Source organism: Plectrocnemia conspersa, unplaced genomic scaffold (assembly GCF_051122295.1).
Source record: "Plectrocnemia conspersa isolate PC_06_02 unplaced genomic scaffold, ASM5112229v1 ptg000014l, whole genome shotgun sequence".
NCBI classification, from domain to species: Eukaryota; Metazoa; Arthropoda; class Insecta; order Trichoptera; family Polycentropodidae; genus Plectrocnemia; species Plectrocnemia conspersa.
Window position 1 is genome coordinate 19,550,328 of NW_028277178.1, and position 23,139 is coordinate 19,573,466.

A 23,139-nucleotide genomic window follows, 5' to 3' on the forward strand; every position below is an offset into this window, starting at 1 on the left:
CTTCAATATAAGTCCATATAAATCCGAAGTAATTGAACCGCAGTATAAGATTCTTTATTAATTAATACGACTTTTAGGGAATCATCGAAATATCGTATCATAACGATAATAAAGTTAAAATGAGTGAATGAAGGGATTCTTCCAAAACAAATTGAAAACGCGTGCCCCTGCTAATCATGCGTAACAAAGAAGAGCCCAACGAAAACAGAGTGATTAAATTGTCTTCCTTGCTACAATTAAATAAATTAAACTAAAAAAAGTCATTGAAATAAAAATTAGCTGAGCCGAGATTTTCACGTCAAAGAAGAAATTAAATCTCATTGACAATAAGTTACAGATTAAAGTACTAAAAATTCAGGATGTAAAATCTTACACTCATGGGAGTGTAAGATTTTACACTAATGTTAAGAAAAGGATGGTGAACTTGTATTATACAAAATTCTTAGAATTACCTATTCTTTAATTATAATATATGCCAGGAATGGATAAAAAAACTACTACTGATCGTGAGGATTAACCCATCGACCAACCTCAAGAGTCAGCTGACATCTGGTCTCGATCGTGCGATTGTTGGTTGTTACGAACTTATTTGGCAATAAAACATATTCAATACCATTTTGGATCTTCTTTGTTTGTCACATTTTTATATTCTTTAGAACATTAACATATGTCTCTTGAAGTTTTTCAAAAATATCTTCAGGAGAGAAAAAATGATATTCTGTTTTATAATTTTTAGGGAAAAAATAGATGAAACAGGAAATATGACTATAATTGCCAGAAAAATACAGCAACAAAATCTACGTCTTCTGTGATTTATAAAAAATATATGTATTTACTTTTAATAAAATATTGTTTTATCGGTTTAAGAAATTGTTGAAATTCTTTGAAATTGTTGAAAAACTCTGATCTCGTTTTACTGATAAATGTGCTCTTTCAATATTATCTATCGATATTGAAATAGCGTGTGATGAAATTATCAAGAAATCATAAAAAAACACCAACAATTCAATAATTGTGATTTTATCTTCAATAATATTTGTTTTTTATTATAAAAAATCATTATAATAATATTTTTGCTAGTGGAAAGATAATAAGAGTTTTTCTGAAATGTACATTTTTCATAATGTGTAATATTTGATCACGGAATAAGTATTATTCAAAATGAGAAACTCTAATACAAACAAAATGCAATATATGTATGTATTGTATATCGTGTTAAGAAATATATTGTATATAATATAACAAAATGGTATACGCATATAAATGATAAAGTAAGTACGTTAGCAATTCATTTATATATATATATTGTTAAATTTTATATCATCTGTGTGTAAATGTGTTTTGTAACTAAAAAAAGACAATACAACTGATTTTTTACAATGCGATTTTTTTCTCTCTCCTTTGCCTCACATCTTACATCATTCTTGGTTCTTTTCCCTTTTATAATCACGAATTAGCCGGTGAAATCATCACGAGAATACCGGATGATCTGGTCTCCGAGATACACAGTTCATGAGAGAAAAGATGCTGACCCACTGACATTTCGAAAGTGTGAACTTACACGAATTGAGCAGTTTCGTTCCAGGTGCTCTTAAATATTAAATTCGCGCAATCAAAATATCTTTTAAATATTAAACAAATATGTTTAAACTAGAAGATTTTTTACATTAACCCTAGCTTAATATATACGTGGATTAAGTAAATATTCTAGACTATATATTAGAGTTTATTAATCGTTGATAGCTATATTATTAATTGTAATTCGCTACTAAATAAGGATGCTTGTTAAGTTTTTATTTGTTTGTAATAAATAAGTAAATTAGTATCACCTGGAGAATTGTATGTTGACTAACGCTCGCAATGAAGATCACAAACGGTTTGAAGTTAACCCTGCTAAACTAAATCAATATTTTCTTTCCACTTTATCGACAAAACTTTCAACATTGCAGCCATGTTTACAAACACATATAATTATATAAATATAAATACCAATCGTTATATAGAAATACATAACATGTAATACACAATAGATAATCAATTTTATATTTGTTAGTCATATTTCAACAGTTATTAAAAAATGTATTTTTATCTCAACAATTAAAAATAATGTGGTTATTCTTTGGGTTTATATTAAATACTGATAAAAATATATTTCACGAGTTGTAACCACATTCGGAAAGGACGTAGGAAGTACTTTTATCTCTTATCTCTATTTACACTCTAGAGCTGGTACACATCTAAGATAATAAATATCCAAAACGACGAAAAAAATATACTGAATAATATGTTTAATTTCAAGATTTCTAATATGTACCCAAAACTTAATCATAAATAATATACAACCGTCTCGTTATAAACAATTAATCTGAAATCTGTATACTTGATATTGAGGTAATTATGCTATAGTATACTATTTGCCTAGTCGTTTTTGTATGTGTGCATGAATATTTTACACTTTATTCTGAAAAATATGCGCATTAAAACATATATAAAACATAAGAATCTAAAATGCTAACACAACTATGTCATACATATTTTTTTAATACATTACTAGTGCAAACTTCCAATTTTAATATAGGTACATTTTTAACGTCCTGGCTCAGGACCATACTGGACTACGAACTTGGCAAATTGATACACCATTACGATTCATCCGAACACTCCCGCACTCAACACCGTCTCCCGACACTGACACGCATTATTTGTATATTATTTTTTTATAAGCTGGACTTCTAAATATACATTCGCGTACTTTTTGTTATTATTATTTTTATTGTTATAATAATACTAGCGCTTCCGCTACAACTGATCGTAATTTGAAGGTCACTGCTATGCAACAACAATACCGTTGGTTTCAGAAATCCATTGTTCTAAAAACAATTAAATGTATATTTAATTATTTTTTAATTTAGTGTTGGCCTACCCTGCCGTTCGAGATTCAATCCTCGATGTGCAATTTACCTTTTCCCATAACACAAAACCACACTCGATACAATCTCAACGAGCGACGGCCAGAGTAGGATGCGCATTTTGCACAGAGCGCATGTGAGGCTGACGGTCTTGCTCCTGCTTGTGCTCTCGGCCGCATATTTTTATTACCACCATGCCAAGAAGTGCAAAGAACTTCAAATCACCACCACCACCAAACATTTTATCACGACCAAACCTACAACCACCACCAGGCTCACAACCACTACCACTTTAAAAAGTGTTACCAAAAGCCTCCTTCAGTTGGCGGTGTTAGCAGGGCTGAGCGACTACATCCTGATGTTCAATCGTATTCCAAAAAGTGGCAGTGAAATATTCGTGTTATTGTTGCAAAAGTTGCAGGGTGTGCACTTCAAGCACATCAGACTTGGAAATGGAAGATTAAGAAGGTTGAACACGACTTTACAAGTTAGTATAGTACATTCATAGACTAAGATAATATGTTAAAATTTAAAATATCGCTAGGGTAGTTTTTGCGAAATTGCAGATACAAAATTTAATGACATACTCACACAGACTCACTTGGTTAGAACATATATAACTACGTAATAAGTGAAATTGTTTAATATACTTAATTATTTTAAGATATATTGTACAGTTGGAAGTATTTTTATGAAGGAATCAAATTTACTTATTGAGCTAGTCACAAACAAATATCGTTTTTAAATGTCATAAAGCATAATAGTAACTATGCTTAAACTTGTGTACTCAAATATTCCAACGAACTTATCTCAATGTATAGTTTTAACAAATAAAGTTAGTTTCAAAATACAAAAATATTTTTAAACCAATTTTAATCCATTAATCATTAATTCTATAGTAAATGATCAACTTGGTTCCTAATTTTATTAAAAACATTTAAATGCATTTCAAAGTCATATCATCTTTCCCTGAAAATATTTTTATTCAGGAATTTATTAAACTTTACTAAAATTAAATTAAATCAATAAATGATACATATAGTATCATATCAATATACTATTGTTATTTTTGTTTTTAATTTACTATTTTTCTTATTTGTTTTTTTTAAATTTAATATTAAATATTTTATGTATACTTAATAAATTCTTTCTAAATGTATACGTAATATAATTATTATTCATGCGGAATTACGTAAATAAATAAATCTAATAATACTACAGAAGTTATATCCCCCTCAAATGAAATTTTTTAAAACAGAGTTACAATTTTTAATTTTATTAATAACTGATATCTTAAAACAATATGGTGAATCATAGTGTCTAACGAGCTTATCCAAGTATTTATCCTTAAAAACCGTTATATCCAGTAAAATTATATTTAAAAAAAACATTCTTTTATTTTTATATTATATCTTATAATTTTTTATTTAACACTTTCAACGTTTTTTTTCTCTATGATTTATTTTAAAAGACATTTTTAACCGCCATTTTGAAGCAAGGTGGAACTTAACCTAGATATTTATAAGGTACACAGAAAAATTTTACAACAATATAGTTACTACGTCCACAAAAATTGCATTGATTTTTATCTGAAAGTGCGTCATGAGTCCCAATGTAATAAATAGTATTTCTTAAGACATATAGACCTAAAAGAGTTGTTTTACTTCATATGTACATATATATGTATATAGTGAATTTTTATATAAATCTGAACGATAAAAATGATAACGCAATGTTTTTTATATATTATATTTATTATAGAAATATGAAGAGCAAGCGGATTCAGATTACTCTTTGCGTGACGTGCGATCTTAATAAATCGGAATACAATGTCGGGTATTAGACATTGTGGTTTTTCGTATATTTTACAATATTATTACTAATTTAATTCAACTGGTTGTATTAACTGCTTTTAAATTAAGAACTAAATAATTATTACGACAACATAACTCTCGTAATATTCACGAAATCTTAAATGCCAAGGCCACTGGAAACCCTCGAGTGGTTCTTAAAATTATAGCAAAATATACTTGACTACAATATAATTATAGATAATTTTTTGTTCGTCGTTGCTTACAGACAATATTTTTTACCACATACATATATTTTGAAGAGAATCTTTATTATATTTTCACTAATATAAACATAATTTCACTAATTCAGTCAGTTAAAATGTATCAAACAATTGATTTACAATTTCACTGCTTAGTACCAGTAAAACTATATTTGTTCACAAAGGTACGCGTATTTTCACATTGTCAAAGATTCACAGAACTGGGACGTGACATCATTCAATAATTAACTATAATTTTTAAAATGGATTAAACCAAATCCAAAACCAAAGTATGTTTTACAAAATTCGTTAGCCTAATTGGTTAATTCGTTAGATTAAGCTTCTGTCAAAATAAGTTTCATATATGTACATTTTAGAGCAGCAAACAATTTCATCAGAACAGTTAAATTATATTTACGCTGGTAGAAATATACATATATATATATATATATATATATATATATATATATATATATATATATATATATATATATATATATATATATATATATATATATATATATATATATATATATATATATATATATATATATATATATATATATATATATATACTGGTAAAAATATTTTCATATATGATTTCACTAAAACGCCAGTGAAAATATAACTTTATCATCTAATATCATCTCTGTATTATGGTAATTCAATCCGTAGAATTAAAATATAATGCTACTAAAAGACAAGATCATAGTTCTTCATGACACCTTATTACTTTTTACGTTTTTAAGTTTTATTACCTCAAATTATTCGATTTCTAAAAATGATATTGCTCTTAGCGAAACTTTGCGAGAAACATCAATGAAATCATGAAAGAAAACGCCGTTCCCTTGAGCTTCGATCGCATCATGTACTTTACAAATTTCACACAGTATGGTATACAATCTCCGACCTTCTTTAGTATGATACGAGATCCGTTTGAAGCAGTCATAGCAAGGTAAAGTGTAAATGTCAGAGCCGCGAATGACATACATTAAAATCATCTTAATTGAAAACGAAATAATTTTCAGGATGAAGTATCCGCCATTTGGAGAAACCATTGGCAAAAAGATAAACGAACGAGACACCCAAAATTTCGCCCAGTGTTGGGTAAATGGAGATTCCGGATGTTCCCTCGTAGATGGAGTTCCATACGACTTTACCATACCATATTTTTGCGGACATGAATTTCAATGTATGAAATTGAACAACGAGTATGCCTTGAAGAAAGCTAAAAGCGTCGTTGATCGCTATTATCCAGTCGTTGGCTTGTTGGAATATGTCAACGAAACTATATTTGTGATTGAAAATAAATTGCCAATGTTCTTCAGAAGAGCTACGCATATTTTTATGAATAAAATTGCTGGTGAGTAAATAATAACATTAAATCAATTATAGTTTTTGATTATCTCTTTTATATTGTATATTTAGGTGTACATCGAAAATGGACTCCTAAAATTGACTTGTCCGCTATACCAGCACGACGATTGATTAAATTAAAGAGTGTACTATGGGCGGAGTATGAGTTTTACCACTGGATCAAAGCGAGACTCTTTCGTCAAGTTGAAGAGTTGAATGTTAAAAACGAAGAGTATGATGCATCCGATGCGGATAGAGATAATTATGAAATTGAATAATTTAAGGCAAATTTATAATGTGACGTTTTGTTTATAATATTACCAAAGCTACTTAGTAGATTTCATTGTGATATTTTTAGAAATAAGTTTGTACGTTACCAGAAATAATATATGTATAGTATGATTTTAATAATTAAACTTGTAAATAAATTATAATTAAAATATAGATATTTAATATCACGCTTAAACTCTACTCCTTTAACAGACAATGTAATTATTTATGGCCACTATGTCATTGTGGTTAACCTCCCTTAATACCGTCCGATCAAGTCAAATAATTAATATAATAAATCGTACAGGAATATTCTCGCGCGCTAGATACAAATACGTACAAAATGGTGCGGGTAAAGTGGTCAAAATAAACCTGCACAAGATCTTCCGAACTACCGAATATCGATAATATAAAAAAACTTTTCGTTAACACACCAGTTATTTTAATTTGAGTAGCACTTATAACATCATCACTCGATTCAGCACAATATTTATGACAATAATTCAGACCACTCACTCGAGGCCTGAGGTGCAATAATAAACATATACAATACTGATACATTCACTCGTCCCCAAAACCAAAAAATGGTTTTAAACTTGACTTATGAAATATAATAATTATTTTAATAGCTTGTTAATAGATGTCTATATATTTTCAGGTTAAAATATGACTATCACAAAAAAATAAAAAATAATATTTTTCATATAAAAATTTGCTTAGTATTAAAACATTATAATATATATATATTAACTAAATAATGGGGGACTGCCAGACGTTTTAAACTACAATATATTGCGGACTTTTTGTACTACAAGTATTTTATTACGCCCATATTTTTATACCTTATATAAATATAGGACTTTTCAATTTTTTTTCTACACTATTAAATAAAATTCATAGTATTATTTGTATTTATAAATAAAAAAAAAATAAAAAATCAATAAAAGTATGTATAAAAAGCGTAATAATATTGTAAAACCAGTTTTTCGTCAAATAAGGGAAGTATTTAATACAGACTGTCACTATTCCGCTGACCCCCTTCCCCTCCTAAACCTGTGGTATTATTTATGAAAGCCGCCCTAATTAAAATACTAATATATAATTTTAATGTTTGTGACAAACTTTGACAATATTTATTATTGTTTTTGCTATTAATAATAAAACAATACAATTTTTATTTGTAGAGGGAACGCGTCATAATTATTCAATTAAGCTTTAGGCACCAGATATAATTATTCCATCCTCACTCTAGCCAGTGACAGTTGTTAATAAAAATAGTTATTGTTTATTTTTCAAAGAAATCGATAATATTTATTTTAATTTATAACTATTTAAATTTACAAACTTTAGTACATTACACAATATTTTTTCTCCATAGTGATTGTTTTGGCTTAATTAAAATATATCGAGTAGTGCTACCATTTTATAAATAGATTAATATTTATTTTATTCGCAAGTTATGATATATAAACAAATTGTATTTTTTAATTATGTATTATAAATAAATAAAAAAAAATTGTAACAATTTTATTACCTTCATAGCTCATGGTCATAATAAATAAAATATAATTACTCAATTTGCCAGACGTTATTTTTTTATATGAATACATTTTTGCTTCTGGCAACATCGAATATTTTTCACAATATACGTCAGATTGCAATATATCCACATGACTGCCAAAACAAAACTTAGTTTAGTACAATTTATCAAATTGATTAAATATAACGTATTTTAAATACAATAAATAATAATACTATCAAAATGGAATCTCACAATAAGCAAGTTAAAGACCTTGACCTTATAGTAACTGACGGTGCTCAGACTTCTAGTAGGGACCTGATGACACTCCTCCAAGAAAACACAGTAAATAATCACACAGATGAGCTGACCGATTTGTTCATGCAGCATGCGGCGGTTCAATCTATCGGTTCTTTAAATATCAATAATTCTACTAACGTTCACATCGGTAACATGATCGAAGTACATGGCAATGTAAAGATAAATCAATATATTATTGAGCAAACAGTTTACTCGAAAGATGAAGCTCCAGTAGAAAGTGTAAAATTAAATAAGAAAAAGTTATGTACGACTATAGTGCCAGAAGACGATGAAGAACATTATGATACTGATGACGATGAAGCTGATACCGGTAGTCCATGTAAGTTGTGAATATATTTTCTATGTAAGTAATAAAATAACAACGAAGGACGTGTGAGAAGTAATATTAAGAAAAAATGTCTGATTTTGTACTTTAAATCAAACCATGTATAGTCAACTTTCGTCAATATATTACTTAATTTCATATTTTTCATGATTTCGACTATCCTGTAAGTTTTTTACATCCTGAATTTCATAGAAAAATATTTTTTAAAAATAGGGATAAATATGGATTTCATTTCCATTTTTTCGTGAGAATCTCGGTTAAGATTGCTTTTATAATAGCCTTGTTCTTAGGCATAATTAGCAGGTAAACGAAGGGTCAATTTATTATGGGAAAATTGTCTACATGTCACAGTGGTTGTGAATCATTGTTCCCCTCACTGAGCGTATGTTTTTATCAAATAAAATATAAAACTGAATGAATTTAAATATATATATATATATATATATATATATATTAAGGTTTTTAAATTTTTATATAAAGCAACTGAAAAAAGTATATTGAAAAGAGATATAATTTATAACATAAATCTAAATAAAGTATTAAATATATATATATTAAGTACAAATATGCGTCATTATATTTACTTACAACATTCAATTCGATTTTATCAGATAAACTTATATTTATTATGTACAGTCTCATGTTAAGTATGCTTTTTCTGACTAATACTTGTTATCGTTAGAATTGAATAATGTAAGTACTGTTTTGACTCAACTCAAGAGTACTCAAGATAAAATATAATATTATTTACACAAAAATTTATCATATATGAATCTAATTACTTATTTAATCTGATTCTTAATTTCCAGATGATGATATACTTCCTGATTTTCATATCATTACTAAAAAAGAATGGAAAGCTCGACCTTCCGGTCCTGTAAACATGTTAGAATTACCAGTCGAGTATGTGCTCATTGCACATACAGCGACAGAAAATTGTCCGACACGTGTACGCAATTTGTATACTCAAATTATTTTGATTGAATATATATATTTCGGTAAATATGTAAATTGAAACTTTCAGATGTCTTGCATATACCACATGAGATATATGCAAAACCTCCACATTGACCTGAGAAGATGGTCCGATATTGGCTACAATTTCGTAGTCGGCGGAGATGGAGCGGTTTATGAAGGTAGAGGATGGGACGTTATCGGCTCTCATTCGAGAAATTTCAACTCAAAATGTATTTGCATCGCACTAATCGGTACGTATTGCGAAGTCTTACCGCCGCTTAGACAATTGGCAGCCACCAAGAAAACTATTGAATTGCTTCTCGCTGCTGGAAAAATTACCAAGGACTATAAGCTGATTGGACACAGGCAAGTAATACCTACGCTAAGTCCGGGTGAATTTCTATTTGAAGAGTTGCAGACGTGGCCTCACTTTTGTGAGGGACAGATATCGTATCCGAAATGATCTATATGAAATTATAACTCATGCATTTATCTACATGTCTTTTTGTACTTGTTTGATTCTCTGTATCAAAATCAAATTGTATAATAAGAATATAGCTATTAATAAAAATACCTGTTAAATAGTTGACAATTTAATTACAATAGTTGCCTCTGATTTCTGAGTATTGCTATGAATTATTTATACTATTTTTATACATAGGAATGAATTGTATTTTAAGATTTATATAATTTTTGTTTAATATAAAAAGTTTATATTATTGTATATATACAAATTTGTACATTATTAAACAATATTCTGATAAAATCAAACAAATACATGGTATAACTTCTTAATTAAAATTATAATAGATTCTTGCTCAATTGTATTTTATAAATACAACCAAATATGGTGCTATATTTTATAAGACTCATTTGTATTTTAAAACTATTATAATTTCTTTACTTTCAATAAAAAAAATTCTACCCATGGAATGTTTTTTATTCAATTAATCGATTAAATATATCATCTATCAAGCCATTTTTATGCCTTCTTTAGTACAATAATATATATGCAGAAATGTATAGCAAAATAACGCATATAAAACTAGTATTTTAAAATCATGTAATTTTCAATTTCTTTGAAAAAAAATTTTTAGAAGAACAAATTAATTTGCGTTACTTTAAATACAGACAAAAACAACCTATGTTGTTTTAATAAAACTGCTGACAGTCTTTCAGAAATTTAAATAAGATTATTGATTGTATATATATATTGGATATAATTTTTATTATTCTAAACAAAAATGTATTTTATACACTAAACAAAATTTAATATATATAAAGAAGCCGATAGTTTAATCAATAGAAAACAGATTGCAATCACTTTGAAATTATCTCCGAACTATTTGTTCTTAATGAAGAACAATCAAGAAACATTGCTGAAGTTAATCCGCGAACAACTATTTGCTGCATTTACAACTACCTGCTGCAAATTATTCATGTCTGTTCTCATTGTGATGCTTATATTTAATATCTAGTTCTCATTAGGAAATGAAAAAACAGACAGTCATATGAATTAACTAAGACAAAATCTGTACTTTGAAGATTAGACTCGATTCACAACACTTCACCTCATATTTCCCTTACCATTCACATACACCAGTTAAAAATGATTTGATACTCACGAGTGATAATATAATTGTTGACTACTTTACCTCAAAAAAACAAGGGACATTTTCTTTGCCTTTATCTCACTGATAGAAGACCGTTGCAGCACGCGTATTATAATTACCTTGAAGCAACAATAAACACAAAACAATATTATTAAATAAAAAGCATATATTATTTCAGAACGAAAATATATTCAACTATAGAGGTATAACATCTCTAATCATAATTTTATTTACCTAATTAGGCCTAAACACGTTACCTAATTCAATACGAATGCGTGTAGATTTGAATATATTTTTTAATATTATAACAATATTGTTTATAAAAATAGTAAACAAACATCCTCATACTGCTCATTCTTGGACGCATGATTATCGTCCCATCACAATTTTCTATTTGTCTTTCACGTCAACTTGGTCTCCACTTCCTTTACATTAAATAAGTATAAAAGAATTTAAGTAATAAATTAACCTAAAAGTGATATATAAGTATTTATATAATTTAATACATGTATTAATCTTTCAGTTGCATATTGCAAATTAATAATTGTTACGACATCAGAATCTTGCAACAATATTTAAAAGCTACATCATGGAACAGTAATAATGTAAATTAACATTTATCTTCCACAGTTTCTCTACTAATGAAGCAACATTCTCAATAATGTTTTAGTTCTCCTCAGGGTGGTCAGGGTACAATCGATCGTGTTTATCGACTCTGTTCCATTCCATAGTTTCAACGCATTTTTCTTCAGATATCTGGAAAGAAACTATTATATTTAATATTCTTTAACCTTCATAATATTACAGGAGAATAACACATACCTTCTCAATTATATGTCCATTGTCATCAATTTTGTATTGATTCAAAGTAAACACTAATGGAGTTGGGTTTCCAAGGTGAAATATCCGAGAAGCGATGCCCATTGTTGCTCTAAATTCGACCGTCTTTGCCATCAGTACGTCCGTTATTATGTGGACAGACGTTGCACCTTTTAAAATATCTTTCTTCAGGCATACTCGTTTCTCTGGTGATCTATCGTTAGGAATGGTCGATCTGTATAAATTTAGCATAATAACTCGGACTTTGTTTTTGGTCTGTTCATCTTGCAGAGTGATCTGAAATAAAATAAGATATAAGTTAATTTTATAAAGGCCTATGTAAAAAAGAGTGAAACTAATTGTATGTCTAGAATCAATATCAGATATATCACATTTATGGCTTGGAACATGAGTATATATCAACGACGTGGCTATTCTTGCAAAAAGTACCGAGATTCAGAATCTCATTTGAAATTAATTAGCTCTAATGATTATCGGTAACATATATTGTGAAATTAGAGAAAAATCAATTTCAGTATTTGAAAAAAAAATGTCCAATAAATAAAAACACTGGTAAATTTACAAAAATAAAAAACCTGTAAAACGAGCGATTTCCCAAGATTGTACGACATAACTAAATCACGCAATTGTATATTCACTAATTTATTTCATATATAAAATCAACTAGTAAAAAATACGTGAGCGTATGTTAATTTCAAGTTAAATACAAAAAAATATATAGAAATTATTCACAAAAAAATCGCCTAAAGTTCCAACAACAAATCAATAAAAATATGTATAAATAAATATTTTAAATTAAAATTTATAACCCCTCCCTCTGCTCTTAAAAATCATTTCAGTGGTATTAAATTTGTTGAGAAAGTTATAATAAAATTTACAATGTATTTATTTATTTTTATTTTTAATTTCAAATCTTTACTTCACAGGTTTCTCAATGAGTCATGATGGCCTAAATATTTATGAACTACTCAAAAGTTGTATTTTATAAAAAAAACATGACAAATCTGCCGAATCGATTATGACACACATATATAATAGTATGCATTGTGGATCTACTATCGATTTCAAATTACAATTAATATATGTTCTATGTTTTATGATTTAAAAAAGTTTTAGTTATAAAAGTAATAAAATAAACGCACAGATCCGTGCTTAACGTATGTGCAATAGTTAGAAAAAAACAAAATAAATATTTCATGAATGGTTCTAAGCTTAGCTAAATTTATTAAAAATAAATTGCGTGTGTAAAAAAATTAAAATAATATTTGAGCAGTTCATAAATAATTAAGAATATAATGTGTATAGAAAAGATCCGAATAATTTATTTTACTTTCTAAATTTGCAATGTGAAAAATTAGTACGCTAATAATAATAATAAAGAGAACATGAATAAACACAACAATTAGTTAATTATAGAATGTAAAGAAATGTCACAATGATTCTCAGTTTTTTTAATATAAAAAAAATGTGAGTGATAATGCGAATTTAGAATTTGTATTTAAAAAAACAATATCAGAAAATAGCATTTTGTATGGTTTATTTACTTTATTTGCAGAAGTGTAAAGCAAATGTGTCCAAATCTTCTAAAATTAGATGATTTGTTGTTTTAAAATAATTTTCAAAGTTAATTATCAGTCATTATGGTGCTTTTTAATTACATGCATATATGATGTTACTGACGTTTTTCTGTCTAAAGAAGTTAAGTACAATCAATATCATTCCCAGACATATAAACACAAGTATGGAAACGCTCTTCGATGTAATATTAGGTTCTGGTTAAAAATATTGCGCTCTATAATTAAAATAGCGACATTTCTAGTTTCTACCCTATATACAACTCATTTTATAAGTATTTGTGAAATGCTGCGAATGATGATAATGTAACGGACTACTTCTGGCCATTCGAAACATTTCAAAACTTTCAAATTTGAAATGTTCCGAATGGTTTGTTGAATTCAAAGACACTATATAATTCATTTATAATTCTGATAAATCATCACAGATAAGGTTTTAATAGATGCTTATAATCTTAGGGACGAATATCCTGATGAATAATTGAAATAAAATTAGGTTAAGTCATGCATAATGCCATCTATTGACTGTAAGCTGTACTAATAATTTATAAGTAATTTATAGATGTCACTTATTTACAGACTTTGCTTTCAGTCTGGTGCCTCACTACTTACTAAGTAGTTGCTGATTGTATTTACCCCATTACAGACTTACGCACAACAGAAGATTTTTAATAAATAAATAATATTTGCTTAAAACCTAAAGATTGGAATGCTACTAAATTTTGGCTCATATTTTTTTGGGTCAGAATTTATATTTAAAAGTTAGGATATAAGCAGCCAGAATAAATATTAGATGCTCAGAATTGATATCAATTGCTCATATTTTATGTTAAATGGTAAGAATTATTTTGACAGATAGTCAGATTTTTTTCAGTTGGCAATAGTGTTATCGTACAGTGTTGTTATAGCTGTTGATATTATCATTAACATTATTAAGATGTTTTAGGGAAAAGTTGTTTGGTTGCGCTCGCAACATTGTCAGATGTCAACACAACAAGCCAAGCGAGCTTTCCACCGCCGCTCTGTCGTTATTCCCGATTCATTCCCGATTCGCTCTGAATACCTTTGCGTACTACATACAATTACATAGATTCGTTGAGAGTTATTCGTGGGGTGTTCAAGTTCTGATCAACACTCGCTCGCACCTAACCTGTCCACCAGTTTTGGTGAGAGCGAAAAATTTCTAAAATAAGTAATTTATTTCCCATTTATATTTATAAATGTAATAATAATTTTGTAATTCACACGATCGTTCTATATTTTGACTATTTTGGTTCTAACCATTTGATATTCATTCTGATCCTGAATAAAAGAATTATTACTATTAAATATTTTTATTTTGACCACATGCTATTTATATTCTAACCATTTGATATTTATTCTGAGCCTGAATAAAATAATTATTACTATTAAATATTTTTATTCTGACCACATGCTATTTATATTCTAACCATTTGATATTTATTCTGACCCTGAATAAAATAAGTATGACCAGGCTGCTATTAAAATTTTGACCGTGATTTGCTTTTTATTCTGACCTATAGTTTATTTAAATTCTGACCATTTAATTTGTTGTCCTAACTTTTGCCTGTGTAATGATTATATTTATACACAATATGTATTCAATTTAGGACTCTATTACTGTTTTGGGAGGGTAATATTGCTTCACACAAATATATTTTAGGATAAAAATTAAAAGAGTTCTCTGACCCCTAACCAAACCCCAATACTATTTTTAGCTAAGTGTTTATATATGCAGGCTTGGCGTTAGGGCAAGGCGAGGAGGCAGCCGCCATGAGCCACGAGTAAATCCATCATTCTCAGCATATTACGATCTCTAAAAAGTACATCAAAACCAAATTTTGTTAATAGAAGAGCGCAAAAAACATTTATCACTTCTCAGAAGTCAAAAATCAACGACAAAAGCAATAAAATCGTGCCGTCACTGTCGCAGTTTGGAACGCTCGGTACCGATCGTTCTCACTACGACGATGCCGACACGATTTTATTGCTTTTGCCGTAAAATTTTGACTTCCGAGAAGTGATAATTGTTTTTGCGCCTTCTTATTGACCAAAATTCGGCTTGAATATAATTTAATACTTTAAATAAAAATATGAAATTGAGCCATCACCATTCTAGTATGAATAATCTGTAAATATATCTATTATATTTTAAGTTATTGTGAAACAAACTGGATAAACCATAAAGCATTGAAACGAATTCTAATAAAATATTCCTCTTTAATTTGGCAAAAAAAATGCATGTCAAATGAAATACTATGAATCTAATAAAATGGAAATATATAAAAAAAACGACCACTAAATGCCAAACTTTTGCCCCACCCTCGAAAAAACTGAAATGATGTCTTTGATTGCAGGTTACGCAAAATATACAATATTGCAAAAAACCGCTATTTAATTATAAAATCTAATAACAAAACACACTTTTATAAAGCATTATGTAGTAATTTTTACAAGCTTTTTTATAGGCTCAGTTCCCTATTATTGCCTCGGGTCCTACGTTTCTTAGCACCGGCCCTGTATATATGTGTATTAAATATAACAGATAAATGCTTAGATTTCTGCGTAAGGCCAATGCATTACAGCAGGGTAAATCCGTATCAACTGGGTAAGTCACTTATACACTAGATTGAATCGATGACATCTAAATATTTAAATATAAACTATTAGGTATATCGTATATATTAATTAAAGTCTATAAATGTTAATATGTAGTTTTGGTCGTTTTTTAATAATAGCTGCGGAGCTCGAGCCCGTGGCCTCTAAATCACTTCTCTATGCCTTATAGCCTATGATATTCAATAAACAATCATTAAAAAATAACACTTTTTTTTAAATCGCAATATTTTTTGTTACTTTACTAATCATAATTGCCTCCGGTCCTGCGTTTCTTAGCACCGGCCCTGTATATACAAACATAAATGCTTAGATATCCATTCAACTGTTGTGAAAAATTAACCTTGAAAATAAAATCTTGCTTCAAAATGGCGGCTAATGAAAAAAGTTAAAAAAATCATAACTTTGTTAGTATAATACCTAAAAATTAGAGTAAGTATTAAAAATTGTTCTGTAGTACATTTCACAAAATTTAAAAAAACCTAAAATATTCTTTTGCACTCAAAATGTATCTGATTCTTACGGCAAGTACCGGGAGAATTTTTTTATAAAAATAAAAAGTATCGCTGCTAAAATCAATAGAGTCTACACTTGCTGTCGTAATTTCGTGCGAGGGGTAAGAGGGGGTAGACAAATTCCTACAGAAACGAAACCTTATGACCTTGCGTATCATTGAACAACTCAAGGTCGTAAAAGCACCCCTTTAGCCGGTAAAGGTCACGAGTGCCTACGCACTGTGGTTATTAAGGTGACGGTACGTTTTATGTGGAATTTCCGTGGTGGAAAACGTTAATACACTGCGGTTATTTTAAGGCAATGCGTAACTTATTTGATTTTTTGAGACATATATCAGTAACAAGTATTTCGCTAAGGTATAGATTATAGCTATACATGTGCCCCATCAACTTAAGTAGAAGATATATGAATCTTATGTATTATAATAAACAAATAAATACTTTACGTACTTTTACACTCTCGTGAGGATACTTGTAACTCTTGTCGTCGAATGTATTGCCTTTGAGCCATTCGGCATAGTCCGGATCGGTTTCGGTCTTGTCGATCAACGACTCGAGTTTTCCCAGCGGCTGGAAATTACCACGTTCATCGAGTCGGAATACGGATGAAGTAGAGTAGCAGCTAGCCTCTGTGATGTAGGGCACGCAGACCAGCTCTCCCTTGCCTATCTCTCTCTCCACCTCGGTCCTGATGAAAGGCCAAGCGCTCTCCAGCCTCAGCGAAGGCAACTGCGACAGATCTACGTTCTTCCTGGTCTCATAAGCATAGTGGGACTTAAACCACTTCGGCAGCTTTTTGGCCGGCTTGGGCATCTTTGATTTTTTATGATTTTTTCGGTTGGTGTGTGGCACAAACGCGCGCGACCGACCCAGCCGTTGCGATTGCACTGGCGAGCTCTAGGTTTTCGACCAGGGGTAGCAAACTCAAACGCGATAACCTGAAATAATATAACGATAATTCCTGTTATGTGCTACAAGCCTTATCGCTAAAATACGTAAATAAAAGGAAGCGTTATCGCTTCATGATATCAACACATTATTTGTTAATATTATATAGCATGAACAGCAAAACAAAATAAACGATAGGCAACCTCTGAAGAGACCGTTACACGCAACGTAAGCAAAAATTGTTTATTTTCAAAATAAACATTCGTGCTATATATAAATTATTGTAAATTATTTACCTACATGAATCACAACAAATGTTTATTTATAGAACTAAAAATCGCCATGATTTATAATTCGAAACAATTGAACGTGTATTTCTTTGTATAAGTATAAATGACTTAAAACATATATAGGCCAAAGAAACAATCGAAATAATAATACAAAAGAATGATTAGAAAAGTAACAAAAATATTGCGATTTTAAAAAATATATATAATTTGTACGTACGTATATAGTTTATGAGAATTAAAAAATAACTATGAATGGCTGTTGGAAATCATAAATCATAAATGTATTTATATCTTACCGAGAGCAAGAATTTGTTCATAATATAAGTATATAGAATTCAAAATTTGAATAACGATAATACAGAGCCATTGCGTAGACCAGTCGACCGCGAATCTATTTGCGGTCGCCCGCATTTTAGTATGGGATAATTCATGTCTTGTCTATAATAACTCAAAAAATCTAATCTATTCATCCAATGTGTACAATGCGAATATATATTTAGCGATTTCACCACGGGTAGACCGCTATCAATAAATTCATTAGATTATAATATCGTAGTCCGTAAGGCCTAGAGAGGTAATTTAGAGGCCACGGGTTCGGGTTCCACAGCAGATTAAAATTTTTATGTATAAAAATACGCTATTATTAAAGAATGACCAAAGCTACATATTAACATTTATTGACTTTAATTATAATATACGTAATAGTTTATATTTATTTATTTAAATGTCACCGATTTTTACCAGTGAAAATATAATTTATCTGGCAGGTGCTAGTAAAGTATTATATGTATCATTTATTTACATGCGATGTATAAATGTTAAAGTGAATGTTTATTTTTCATTTATATTTTCACTATTGAAGTCCAAATACATTTTACATATTAACTGATAGCTATTAGTTAAATCATATGCTGCTCTAAAAACTTAATTTGACATTTGCGAAACGCCCATTTGCTGTTCAAACCTAAACTTAACCTACACATATTAATCAAACCCATCTAAACCTAACAAATGTTCTAAATCTAATTATAGTTTTAGAACTTCTTCTTCGTAAACTCGTGCAGTAAATCACCATAACCACGATAATTAATAGAGTGAACGTGACAATAGCGTCATATAAACAAAGACTGTATCTGAAGGGACCACCACAATAGACCTCGTAATGTCCAGATGAAAAAAGAATTCTTTGGACAGGATCATGTAAATAATACGTTAAACATGCTCAATAACTAAGTCATTGCTATAAACAATAACCATACAGTAATCGAATAAACACATTGTTTTAATTTTATTGAATGTACTCATCAAATGGCGTCACCTGTATAGTTATCGTTGTTTCAAAAATTACATTCATTTTAAACACAAAACTCATACCTTTTTTGTACGGAGCCTGCCAGGTAGAAGATGTCATTTGTAGAAAATAGACACAATCAACTTTTATTATCCTATAACAAATTGTTTTGTCAAAATTCTAACCTCTGGTGTCTGATGAATACACTCAACCGAATACATAACAATAGACTTAAAGATAAGTTATGTATTCAATTTAACTGAAAAAAACTGTAGTTCTGTAGATGTTTTACATACAAAGATTTTGCGACGTTGTATGTCGATTAAAAGAATACTTCTGATTTATGATTGGCTTAAGTTATCAAGATCAGTTCTTAACAATGTGATTGTGTTGAAATGTATTTAAGCTTGTCCATGGACTACTAACTCTATTTAATAAAACAATTTTGGCAATAGAAACAACGAATGCAATTGCTATCGATATTGCTATTGCTGGTTACAGAAAAATTATCAAAGATAGATGCAACAATAAATACATACTACAAAAACTTGAGCCTCAACAAAATAATTATATAATAATAGAGAATTCATAAATCGATCTCCAATTGAAACAGTTGCAGAAAAAAATATGAAGCACATAAAAATGCTGTTATAAACGAATATTTATTTAATGATTATTAAGATAGATATAAAAAATCTGAATCATAAAAATAAAAATGGATTAACCTCTTAACAATTTTCAATACCACCCTATAATATATTTTCTGTTTATCAGAAATACATGCTGCCAGAATGTTTGCTTTAAAAAGGGTGTATAATAGAATGATATTACCAATAGAAGCAATTTACTCTTAACACAAAGCAGATGAGCAATTTTTTTTAAATCTGAAATTCATGATATTTTTATTTTATTTATTCAATTAAAATTCGAGGTGGTGCAGGCGTGAAGACGTTCGATCGACTCTTTTTTAATTGTTCATCAAAACTGATTTCTTTTTCCGCCCTGCGTTTACTTAACAGTAAAAATAAACTTAACCGAGTATATGTACATACATATCGTTCAAGTAAATAGTGCATACACATCATTAATTTTAATTTTAATTTGGTCAGCAGACTTATGGTTTCTTATCCATATTTTTTGTGTCTGACAGGTGTTTCGTCGCCAGGTAACTTCTATTCAGAAAATATTTGTAAACGTCTGAGGGGTGCTTATTTCCCGTCTGTGGGGTGCGCATGTCCGACCGAGAATTTCAAAACGCGGGTCGATAAAAACGACTTATGTACTTATACAAAATAGCAAAGTCACAGTATTAAACTTGGACCTACACCTTGGCACACGTCGACTGCCAATCGATTTACAAAGGAAAAAAGCGTTTCCACTTCATCGCTCCATGCCAACAAAACACACTTCAAACGAAAAGTCGATTGATGAAATACGCGGAACTCGACGCAATACAGCTAGGGTGTCCCTCTATTAATAGAAAAATGTAATTTCTAATATAAGTATTTATACAGAAAACACATTCAGATGCAGTGTTTTCCCTTTCTGGATAAACGTGGGAGTTGATTCTGTCTTTGCCACACTTGAAGGTGTGGCAATTGTCCATTTGGCATCTAGAAATTGATAGTAAATAGCATAGAAACGGGAAGTGACCGTGGTTCAGCAATCATATGATATTTATAATGTGACGCAATTGTTTAAATAATAATGGGCAAACCTCTGGCGAAGATATAAGCATCAGCAACCTTTGAAAGAACAGTGATTGCAAAACTCAAGATATTTTATGAGGAACTTTTTATTGTATGACCTTCAGTATGGCTTTAGGAAATTAAAAGCGACGTTATAGCACGTCTACTGTTATTTGTTTTTAACCTATAGCTAAAAATAATATTTTTCTCTGTGTATAGAAAATAACGAAAATGAATCCGATACATAAAAAGAGTAAAAAGCTACGATAGAGAATTATATGCCTGTGCTAATTTTATCAGCACCAGCCAAAGTAGTCGAAATCATACTATATATTATTCAAATCATATCTGCTCTGTTTTTTTAAGTTTTGTAACGAAAAACCTCGGTATAAGCAATGAAGTCGAAGTCATCTATACTGATTTTAAAAAGGCTTTTGATAAAGTACATCCTGTTTTAATTGTTCAATATAATGAATAGATTTGGGTTTTCTGATTTTTTTTTAAATCTTTCTTTTCATATTGTTACTTGGCCCTATGTGAAGCCGTTGCACCAGAGCCTTGAGAAATGCGTTTACATGGCATGCGAATTGTGTTTACATAGCGTCCATTACTGAGGATCGATAGCACTGCACCCTGATAGCGGCAATCGACGCGCCCCAACTGCCGATCTGTGCGAGAGTCACGCCGAAGGCGCGAGGCCCGCGCATGCGCATCTCAATATTTACCCCTCAGATTGTAACAATATCATCGTTCATATATTTAATATGGGCAACACAAGCCTGAATTGCCACATTAGAAATTCCTCAAGGTTCTAATCTCGGTCTGTAATGTTTCTTCTGTAATTCCAAATGCTTATAAAAAAGGTATACCTCGATACCTTGTTAAATAGAATCAATGGCGCCCTCATTCTGAGTAAATGACGCCCCCATTTGGAGTAATTGTCGCATTTTTTGGGGCTGGCATCCCAGGCGACAGTCAGAATAGCCTGCCTTTTGGGTCGGCCTTGTGTGAGACCTACTTGAGACATAAAATTAATTAAGGATGAAATATATAGTTGAATATATAAAATAGTTGTATATATACATATACATAATAATTAAATACTTGCTGTATCTTCAATAAAACGATATTATCTTGCACTACTTCTGTATAAAATTCTATGCTACAAACGGCACAATCATAAAGCAAAATAACGCAGCTTCGTTACGGAATTTTAAAGGCAGAGGAATGAGATTGACGGTTTCGTTCTGCTTCGCGGTTACTTTCCATTGTAATTTTACGCTTCTCGGTGAGTCTTGTGTTATTTCGTAATGAAAAAATGCACTATGAATACGAATACAAATATAATATAATATAATACACGTCACGAATATCATGTTGCTAAGGAGACCCAATAATAAATTAGTAAAAACAACCGCAATCACAAAAAAATATGACTATATAATAGAAAACATCAATTTAAATTATGTACCTATACATCATTTTCCGTTGATTTTAAGCAAATCTAATCAACGATTTTTTTTATAACATTTATGTACTGATATATACATACATATATGGCACTAATACACCAATGAGTGATATTAAATTGTTGTTAAACTGTTCATATGTATATAACTACGAGCTAACTCGATTTTAATTGATCATCTCATATCAATTAGAAAAAAGCCTAACAAATAATATAATGATCACAATTTTTTTATGATTCAATATTTTTTAACAAGCTATATATTAGTTAATGGTACTTATTTTATTATTTTTAATTATTACATTTGTATCATTGCTGCATTGCTGCAAGTTCTCGTATAACTAAATAATTAAAAATATTAATACAATATTAATTTTTGGGTCGAAAAGTTGGAAATCACCTTTTCAGACATTTTGGAACACATCTGATTTAAAGCATATTATAATAAATAATAAAAAACTATTACTATAATTTAGAAGATTGAAATAAAAACAAACATAACTCTACAAATATCTGAAAAAACATAACTAAAAAAATTTCCATAATTTTGTGGATATCGCGAGACTTTTTTCCCCAAATTTTTAACAAACAACATTTTATTAATCAATGTGTTATGATTGAATAA

General features: G+C 29.5%; 2 protein-coding genes and 1 long non-coding RNA gene across 3 annotated transcripts; 2 read left to right on the forward strand and 1 right to left on the reverse strand.

Annotated features, from left to right (window-relative positions):
- Window positions 1-2,982: 2,982 nt before the first annotated feature.
- Window positions 2,983-6,758, forward strand: LOC148226443 (uncharacterized). Its single transcript, XR_015812217.1, has 4 exons — window positions 2,983-3,396; window positions 5,760-5,917; window positions 5,991-6,325; window positions 6,391-6,758. It is a non-coding gene; the product is annotated as an uncharacterized LOC148226443 (long non-coding RNA).
- Window positions 6,759-8,205: 1,447 nt separating this feature from the next.
- On the forward strand, window positions 8,206-10,294 carry LOC148226444 (peptidoglycan-recognition protein 3-like). The gene is made up of 3 exons (XM_088203550.1): window positions 8,206-8,747; window positions 9,563-9,702; window positions 9,778-10,294. The coding sequence occupies exons 1-3, from the start codon at window positions 8,351-8,353 to the stop codon at window positions 10,171-10,173; spliced, it is 933 nt and encodes a 310-aa protein (XP_088059676.1). The 5' UTR covers window positions 8,206-8,350; the 3' UTR covers window positions 10,174-10,294.
- Window positions 10,295-11,492: 1,198 nt separating this feature from the next.
- Window positions 11,493-21,708, reverse strand: LOC148226445 (uncharacterized). The gene is made up of 4 exons (XM_088204475.1): window positions 21,573-21,708; window positions 17,340-17,827; window positions 12,146-12,439; window positions 11,493-12,079 (listed from the first exon to the last, which is right to left on the reverse strand). Exons 2-4 carry the CDS (start codon window positions 17,700-17,702, stop codon window positions 11,990-11,992), a joined length of 747 nt encoding a protein of 248 aa, XP_088060601.1. The 5' UTR covers window positions 17,703-17,827; window positions 21,573-21,708; the 3' UTR covers window positions 11,493-11,989.
- Window positions 21,709-23,139: the final 1,431 nt, after the last annotated feature.